The sequence below is a fragment of the Pteropus alecto genome, unplaced genomic scaffold (genome assembly GCF_000325575.1).
Source record: "Pteropus alecto unplaced genomic scaffold, ASM32557v1 scaffold189, whole genome shotgun sequence".
In the NCBI taxonomy this organism is placed as follows: Eukaryota; Metazoa; Chordata; class Mammalia; order Chiroptera; family Pteropodidae; genus Pteropus; species Pteropus alecto.
In genome coordinates, this window is record NW_006442117.1 from 1,023,471 (window position 1) to 1,032,998 (window position 9,528).

At 59.8% G+C, this 9,528-nt stretch overlaps 1 protein-coding gene across 1 annotated transcript in view; it reads right to left on the bottom strand.

Moving 5' to 3' along the window:
- SIPA1L2 (signal induced proliferation associated 1 like 2) overlaps positions 1-9,528 on the bottom strand; it is a 137,978-nt gene that overhangs the window by 22,052 nt on the left and 106,398 nt on the right. The window contains exons 17-20 of the mRNA XM_025039060.1: positions 9,454-9,528; positions 6,562-6,786; positions 2,186-2,339; positions 4-146 (exon numbers count right to left, since the gene is read on the bottom strand). The exon at positions 9,454-9,528 is cut by the window's right edge and continues 305 nt beyond it. Of these exons, the coding sequence (XP_024894828.1) occupies positions 4-146; positions 2,186-2,339; positions 6,562-6,786; positions 9,454-9,528 (597 nt within the window). The remainder of the gene's footprint in view (positions 1-3; positions 147-2,185; positions 2,340-6,561; positions 6,787-9,453) is intronic.

Here is a 9,528-nt window from a genome sequence, read left to right on the forward strand (position 1 = left end):
AACAGCGTGTCGCCGGGCAGCGCCTGGTCCAGCACGGAGCTCCGGGAGCCGAAGGCCGAGGCGCCCCTGCGGTGGCTGCACACGCTCTCGTCAGACAGCGTGCGGCACAGCACGCGCCGTGGGGACAGGTCCCCGTGGAAGGAGCACTGTGGGTCAGAGCGGGCGGAGGGGAGAGAGGCGTCAGGGGCCTGGGGACTCCGCAGGTCCCCGCGGGTACCCGCAGGCGTTCGCGGGCTCGGGGCTGCGACCCTGGTCTGCAGGCACCGAGCACGGCGCAGGGCTTCGGCTCCCACGGTGGCCGTGAAAGCTTTCTCCTGTGCCGTCCATGACGTGTCGCCATGAATGAGGCGTGCACTCCGGAATGTTCTGGAACATTCTGGGGCCCTCCACGTCCCTACAGCAGTGGCTGCTCCCGCTTCGCCAGTGACACAAATCACGCGTCCTGCGGCCTTGTGTTAATTTGACAATGACTGCGTCTTAACATTATGTGACCGGTACTGATCGACTGCACAGGAGATTCGATCAGTTCTAATAACAAAACTGTCGCTTTCTAGGCCCTACAAACAGATCAAGAAAAACGGAATCAGTCACGGAAAATACTATTGCCTACTCCGAAGGAGCACTCACGAAAGCGAGCCTGCTACGGCTGCGAACAGCCAATTACAGTAACTGCTCACGACCGCATTTAGAGGGACCATTAAACGCCGTGTTCAGTCACAGACGGGGGAAGATGCATCCAAGGAGGCGAGTCGTGAAGGCTCAAGGAACGTTAGGTAAATTTGAATTTCAACGGCTGCTGCATACTGAACCTCATTCCTTCCACACAAATAGTAAAAGCCAGAATGTTTGCCGCAAACGGATATGGAAACGGCTATTCACGTTTGTGACGAGACAGCAGAAAATATTTCTATCATGTGTGTTCCTTCCATGCTGTCGTCTGTCCAACGGATGAATGAGAACTGGGGTGTGTGCGGATATAGAGTCAAATTTACACCGTGAAAAGGAGGTGATCTGTCTCAGGAGGAAAACAAAGCACACACGCCAAGGAGAAATTCAATCCTATTCAAGGCAGAGCTTTCTGCACTCGTGGACAGCAGCCCTGGCTCGTTCGCATGACCCACGGGACGTGCCACGGGTTCAGAGGACTCGATCCGACCGCCTGCTCCTGGGGCGCTGCCCTCAGTTCACCAGCGGGCCCTTCAGAACGAGACCACAGGCCTGGCGGAGAGCAGCTCCGCGGCGGTGTCTGGCTGTGTCACTGGAGAGTGCCCGGGGCTAGCTCCAGGACCGCTCGCTACAGGGAAGGCAGAGGCGCGGGGCCTGGGGCTCGCCCTGCTCACAGCTGATACGGTGAAGCTGGGGTTTTTTTTTGGGGGGGGGGGCAGGGGAGCCCTGGATTAGAAGAGAGAAAATCTAGGTTCCACCATATTTATGAAGACTTCACGTTTCACCATTTGGGGCCTCAGTTATTTGCAAAAGGAGATCTGGCTAAATCACTGTACGTATTTAACACAGCGGTTTAAGAGACGGACATCACAGCGAAGCTAAAACTAACAGGCACGACGAGTGACCGACCCTGGCCTGGACGCTGCGGGCGCGGGTGGGCCTCGGGCACGGGGGCTGCGTGTCAGCCTGCGACGGCCTTCCCCCGAGATGCTGCACAACCCAGCTCCGTCCCGCGGACGCTCGGGCAGAGTACCGTCCGACCTCCGCCCAGTCCTGGGACAGGGTGACATGGAGGAAGGGGCAGCGGCCGGGAGCTGCAGCGACGGCCGGGCTGGGAACCCCAGCAGCTACGCCTCCTGGCCGCCTGCTAGGCCCAGGCCCATAGGAGGCCCGCCGCGCCCCGCCTACTCCGCAGCACACGGATCACGTCTCCTTTTGAGAGATGGACTCTGGGCCAAGAGGTCAGGTCACCTGCACGATGTCACGTAGGGGACTGCCGCTGGTGCCAGAACTCGGGGCCAGGCCCGCACGCTCGCCCCGGATCCCTCGGGCCACCCTGACCCCCACTCCCTGGGCTCGCCTTGCTTGCTGACAATAAACGCCGAACATGCCAGTCGTGCATGGCGTTGCAGGCCAGGTCACGATGCAAGACTCAGACAGGAGGACCCGGGGACCTCAGTCCCGTTGGACTTTGCTGCAGTGCTTCTAGAAACTTCGAAGCCCCCCAAAAGCCACCAACCTTCCTTCTCCCCTCCTCCACCACGGGGCTGTCGGGAAGCATCAGGTCCACAAAGTCGTCCTTGGACAGAACATGTGGCGTTTCTGCGACGGCGTCTACCGCCCCCGGCTGACGCTGGCTCGCCGCGGACAGGAGCTCCATCTCGCCGTACAGCCTGTCGGAACGAACGGGAGGAGCGGTCAGCTTGTCGGTCAAGTGCCTGTCGTGTCAGGGGTGAAAGTCTGCGGCCAGTTTCAAGCGCCGCACGCACACACGCACGTCTCAACCGTCACGTCGGTTCGCTGCTGCTGCCCCAGGTCGAATGAGCTCAACTGCAAAGTTACCTTTCTGAATAATTCAAACCCAAATCAGATCCCCAAAGCCCTGGGGGTGAAAAAAGACAGCCGGCTTCTGAAACGAGGCCGTGGTTTTTCCTTTCCTAATCCGTGTCAGAAAACGGTTCCGGTAATTCATCAGAGATCACCCTCGGTCCTCTGAGGGAACCTTCCTCGGTGGCCGGACAGCCAGCCACAGCCCGCATCGCACCCCGACACCACAGAGAGAGGGAGAGAGAGGCCCCCAAGGGAGCCTGGGGCGGAAGAGGAATCAGTTCAGGCGTGTGCCAAGCACGTTTTGTTATGAGCAATTTCGCAAAGCTGTTTGGATAAATAAAGCAGCTGTCTCCCTTAATTATCAGGATATAAAAATGTATTTATGGACAACAAAAGGCCGTCTAGCTGAATTACTGTTTTCAGCTCTCTTCCACGGAGAAAAGTGGGGAGTCATCTTTGAAAGGCTCGCTCCGGAAACGCCATCTGAGCATCCGCACGTTCGCGAGGCACGGCGGGTCGTGAGCGGCCGCGCTGTCGCTGTGGCCGGCGGGCGACAGAGGCTGACCCGTAGGATGCAGTCGTGTGTGGCCGGGACAGCTCTATTTCACAAGCGAGGCTGTCCTGTCCCAGCGCGACAGCTCACGCACTGGGAAGCGAGAACGAGACGCTCGCACGACGTGCGCGAAATTCACGCCGGCTTCTCCGGAAGCGCCTGCGGCTCCGGCTTTGATCCGGAGGTGGGTCAGGTCTCAGTTCTGAAGCCCCAGCCGCGATGACAGTGTGGAAAATACCGGCCGTGGAGAGCAGCTTTGCAAACAGCTGAATCACCGCCGGAGACGTGGCTGGCTCGTGGGCTGGCGCGACGTGAACGTAGGGGCTTCGGGAAGGACACGTGGCCCAGGGGGCATCGCACAAAAGCCAGGGGGAACGCGATGGAGGGCTGGTGGCGTCTGCGCCAGCCAGCGCTCGCCCCGAGGTGGAGCTGGGCGCCAGGCGCTCAGGCCCCTCCGCTTTGGGAGACACGTCGGGGAGGGAACTCCAGGTCCCACCAAGAACCACTTGGCTAAAGATTCAATACCTGTGCAGGTGACCCCAACGACGCAGGGCTTAGAGCGCCTACCCCGCACAGTCGAAAACCCACGGGTATCTCTGACTCCCCCAAAACTTAACTACTAGCAGCCGCCTGCTGACCGGAGCGTACTGACGGCACAGCGGTGGGTAAACTCCTATTTTGTGTGTTGTTTGCGTTGTATGCTACATTCTTACAACGAAGTAAGCTAGAGAAAAAATGTTACAAACCACAGTAAGATAAATTACAGTGCTGTGCATATTGATCGACACAGTAAGTTTGTCACCTACTTATATGTGTGGGTGGCCTGCGCAGTTCGAACCCACATGGTTCAAGGGTCAGCTGCAGCTACCATTAAAACATGCCCTTCTAGTTTACGTGTTTGGATAAAAATCGCTAGCCTTTTCTGGTAAATCGGCAATTTTACTCAAGCTGTGAAATGGCACGTTAATAAATATGCTCCACGTCTACTCCGAGGCATTCACGAGGAGCAGAGGGCAGGACGGCTGCTCCCGGGGGGACCCCGGTCTGGGGGTGTGTTGGGACAGAGACGACCAGCGCGTGGGAGGTCACAGGGCTCGGTCAGAGGTGGCGGCGACCTCAGAGCCTGGAAGCTCGGGAGGGGCCGTCGGGCCAGGGAGCCACAGGGATGGAGGGGCCTGAGGCGGACGCTCACCCGGGCAGGAGACGCAGAGCCACTGCAAGCGCAGGGGTCTCGGTGGCGGGGCGGAGCAGGGAGCAGGCACAGAGCAAATCGGAAAGACTAGACATGCCATGCTCAGCTGTCGCCCCGAGAATGCTGAAGTTCAGGAAGACCACAGACAGGGACGCGAACGAGCCCTGAACGCGCGCGCGCGAGAGAGAACCCTCCGGCCCGACGACGGACGCGGATGGTGGCCCTGGAGGGCGACGGGGAGCCGGGCTGAGACGGCAGGGCTGGGTGGCGGAACCCAGGCCGCGGGCGTGGAACGCGGTGACGGCCACCGAGTGGGGAGGCCCTGCGAGACCGAAGCGTCCGGCGGGAGGCGAGGTGGAACCTGAGTTTCTGGCGTGGTGACCACGGAGACGCCGCGGGCCGGGGCCTCGCAGGACGCTGTGGGACAGCAGCATGTTCCGTCGGCGCTGGGTGGCACCTGCTCGCGGGGACACCGTCAGCAATGCCAAGCTCTGTCCTGCCTCAGGCCACCGCTCCCGAGAGCGGGCCTGGGCTGCAACTGCCCCGGCTTTCCCGGGGGACGCACAGCCCGGTGACGGTGACGACCGCGGCTGAGGGACGCGCCCGGAGACGCGCTGAGGACGGAACTGGACCAACCACGACGCAGCGTGGCACCCGCTCAGGTCACCCGGTAAGCGCACGCGCCGCCGTCGTCAGCTGCTGCGTTTCAGACGCGGGGCTGCGCCATCGGCTAAAGCCGTCAACGAGGGCTCCAGCACGCGCTTTGAAAAGACTTCGGGGGCCCTGCTGGGGGACGCCGCTGACGTCGCACTTTGTGTTCGGTGAGGTGCGGATTCTCGAACCCTCAGTGGTACAAACACCACGCACTTGGCTGATCTCAGTGCATCTTTCAGTGGTTTGGCAAACGCTGTTTTGCCAGAATTTCCAGCGCAGCTGGCGCAGTCTGCACGGCGCCCCCCGCGCACGTTCAACGGCGTCTCTGGACTTAGATGCATTTCGCTTGGCTGGGAAAGGCCGGGGTGCCTGCCGCACCTGCCGGCTGAGCCCACACAGTGAAGGGGCCTGGCCTGCGGCTAGGAGCCCGGGTGTGAACCCCAGCACTAACCTCATGTGCCGAGGGAAGTAACTGCGCCCCAGGGGTGCACACCTCCTTCTCACACATTCCTGACACCGCCCCCCTCCCCAATGAAAGTCCGTGTCGTGAACCAGTGTCTTAAAGTGCACACTCTCGGGGGGCTGGGGGGGCTCCCGAGTGGAAAATGTCTAAATGGGCTGCCGACCCCTTTTCCTGACTCTTCAGGGGAGCCCTCCGCTGAAACAGGGTGCTTACACCGATGTGCAAAACGCTTCCGCGATTATTTCACAGAAAATAAAAAGCCTGGCATGAATTTCTGCGAAGCACACAGAAGGCTCTGTTAGACAGAAAAACCAACATCATCGTGAGAACATTTGCATTTATGACAAAAAGCGTAGTTATCTCTGTAAAATTACTTTCTAAACAGCTCACTTGCAATTACTGACATGATTTTTTTTTAACAAAAAGATTCCATGTTCCGTGTTAGATGAAAATGATTTTTCTCTTGGAAGGCAATGTCACTGCTTAGCCACAGCTAAGCGGGGCGGGGGGGGGTGTCGTTTTTTAAGGGACAAAAGGGGTGCTGGTTCATTAACCAAGCTTAGAATCTAGAGTCGTCTGGAAACCGCGTCCCCGGGCACCCCCAGGGACCCCGCGCCCGGTGACACTGTCAGAACACGGAGACACAGAAGAACACAGTGGCCTCAGGATTTAGTGCGTGAGAGCTTTGTTTTTAATGCTGTCCTTCAAAAATGAAGCAAACCAACAGCTGAACGGCTCTGACCGGCCTTGCTTTCGTAATCTCGGAATGTGAATTCTTGTCTCGTCAAAGACGAACGAGAGAGTTTTCACACGTGTAATAAGTTATCAGTATTTCTTCTCTTGTCTTTTCTCAAACGGATACAGAACAGGCCTCCCTCGCTGCCCCCACTGAAGCCGAGGCCGAGGCGGTGATCACAGGCACGTGACAGTGGGCAGGTGCCTGTTCTTTTGTGATGCCGCTTACGCGGCAATTTTAAAAAACACACACGGACTCTGGGACCCCAAGTGTCCCGAACCGGCTGAGTCAGGCTCCGCAGTCACTGCATCGCGAGCCACCGCCTCGGCCTCCCTACGCAGGCAGCTGTTTGAATCTCAGAGCCCAAAACGGGTTTCCTCTCATTTCATATGCAACGGTCAAAGACGTTTGCTCCGCCAACCCCGCGACGTGCCAGGCCACCCGGGGTGCCCCGCCGGCCACCTTACCCCCGACACTCGGCCACGTCGGGCTCCTCGGGCGGCGGGCTGCCTTCCGACTTCTTCCAGCCGATGACATACTTGTTCGCTGGCCCCTGTCTGTGGTAGGACTTGGACACAGAGCCGGGGCCCGGGGGGCCACTGCTGTGAGCCACGATGTAGACTGTGGACGTGTCCAGGGAGCCGGTGCCTTTGGGACAGTGAGGCAAAGGGCTTCCCGTGTGGCGGGAGCCGCTGGGGAGAAAAAGAGACAAACGCTGCAGTGTGGGCGGGGCTGGCGCGTCACCGAGTCACAGCCGTGTTGGCTCCGGTCCCGCGAGCGAGCGGGATCGCGGGGAGCGGGGCAGGGACGGCGTTCGACTCGGGCCGGGCGCCTGGTCTCCGGGGGCTGCACCCCGTCGGGGGGAGCTACCAGGAAAATGGGCACCACGCTTAAACGGATGCTCTAAAATGTGGCTTCAAAGTCACCGTCAACTCAGAACTGCAAGGAAAAGACAGCCGGGTGACAAAGGGCCCGCTCACTCCACGTGGCGCCTCCACGGCGTCCGGCCCGTCGGAAAGCCCACCGGCAGGTTTACGCCCTTCCCAACGGTGTGAACCGCCGGACAGTGAACGGCCAGCGAGCTCAAGAACCGGCCTCAGAGCCCCGCAGCCGCGCCCACTTCTGCTCATCAACGACAGCGCCCAGAGAAACGTCCCTTGACAGTGGCTCAAGGTTACAGCCCTCTACCGAGGCGCCACGGAGTCGGCTGCTTTACAAACCTCCTGAACTCTGAACGAGACGGAACGAGGTCATAAAACCTCAAGACGCTTTTTAGAGTGCGGCCAATTTCAACTGTCCCTGAAATTACAGCGGGAACAACTCAGGTAACTCAAGTCACTCAGAACGCGTATGTTCTTTCGGGTATTTATTACTAAACGTATTGAACGTCGAATAACTAAAGAGAACTGATAAAAACTAGTAGGAGCTTCTATTTAAAAACGACCCCTGCGCCCGAGGCTTCCTCCCCCGGTGTCTGCTGTCCCTTCTGCTGAAAGGAAATCTGGTTTTCTCCTGGGGAAGCAGCGTTCTTCACGAGCCTTCAGCCGCATGGCGTGCGGGGCCTGGCCCCGGGTCCCGCCTGCCTTAAACAGTGGCACCCCCGTCACCGTGGTTAAGGACGAGCCGCTGGGAGTGGGGTGTCTTCTGAAGGGGGCTTCTGCAGGGCTGCAGAGGAGCATGAGCGCGGAGGCTGTGACACAGGGACATAGTGACCAGGCCATTTTCAACCGACGGGACAGTGACCGGATCTCGGGGCTGCCACGTGGAGCCCAGGACGGAGGGCCCCGGCCTTGGGTGTCGTCGTCTGAGCTGCTGCTGGCTCGGCACGTCTGACCTCTTCGGTTACGTGAGCCACCATGCTGCCTTCCTGCGTGAACTGGTCGGCGTGGAGTTTTAGCTTGTGACAAAAGCCCCCGAGTGTCAAACATGCTAAGACACCGATGCTGGTGTCACCGCGGGACCAGGCAGCGAGGCAGCGGTGAGCCCGCGTGTGAGCGCACGCGTCTCACACAGACCGCCCGTGACGCTCAGAGCTTCTCAGAGCTTCTCAACGAGCACAGTGACATCCTGCCGAAACGAAAACGCCGCCTGGACACCCCTCTGCCCCGACCAAGAGGGCAGAGCAAGTGCCACGCACGTCGGCCGGGGTACGCGGTCCCGCTGCTCTGGTGCTGGCCGACTGATGCCGGCCCGCCAGTCGCGGCTGCACGCTCAGACAGTGACGTCCGCCCCTCACTGGCTGCCTGAGGTGGGGACAAGGTCCGGGCGAGCAGTGGCCTCGGCCTCCGTGACAGGGAGAGCCAGGGCACAGGGGCTGTCGCGTGGCCGCTGCGTGAGCACCAGCGCTCAGACCTGCTCCCGCCACGGTCCTCCCGACTGTCCGGGTCGCCTGACTGTCCCCAGGACTGGGAGGGTCCTGGGTCAGGAAAGGCTCGGATGCGAGGATGATGCCCGCGGCAGCTGGTGAGCAGCAGGACATCCCGCCACGGCCGGACCGGAACCAACGCGTTTCTCTGCCTCATTTCCGAAGGCAGGAATCACAAACTACGCGTTTCAGAATCACTGCACAGCCTGGCGTCGAACGGGAGTTCAGATCTGCTCATCGCTACGTATCAAACGGCGACAGCCACAGCGTCATTCCGGTGGATTCGACTCGACTTCGTGCTTTAGAAATGGAGCCGCCGGTCCGCACGCACCGTCACTGCTGCACGGAAGGCCTCGGGTCCCTTCTTTTTTCCAAATTTTATTCCTTTTCCCCTTTTCCATTACAGTTGGCACTTGACGTTACTTCGTATTAGTTTCGGTGCACAGCGTGGAGTAGACGTCCACGTAACGGACGAAGGGACCCTCACGATTAGTCCTGGTCCCCACCTGGCACTACGCGCAGCCCCAACGATGTGACGGACTGTATCCCCGGTCCTGTTTTGTAATGACCGGTTTGCGCTTTTTAATCCATCCTTTTCCATCTGCCTCAGGCCTCTCGCCTCGCAAGAGGCCACAGGGACAGAGCCGGGCGCGCGCCTGCATCGCTGGGGCCACGCGCAGACAGCGCAGAGGCCACCCCCAAACTTCGGAGTACTGTCCAGCTGGCCGCTACGTCCCCTAACAATTTACGGACCATGGACAGAACTAGGGGAGATGAGTGGTCTAAGAACAATTAATATGTAATTAGCTGTCCCTCAAATTTTAAGAGAAAAGAAAATAAAATCACACGTGACATTCAAGTGCAAACTCTACAAGGAGACTTCAGCCAGGTCGCTGAGGGGACGAGTGACAGCCCGCCCCCTGTGCGCACTGCTCCTGCGTCAGGCCCCCAGCAGGCGCGGGGCGCCTAGGAGGCGGCAGCCGGCGGCACCCACCTGGAATGCGAGGAGATCTCGCTGAGGTCGCCCAGGCTCCCGTCGGCGGCACCACTGGCAGCGAGGGCGGGTGCG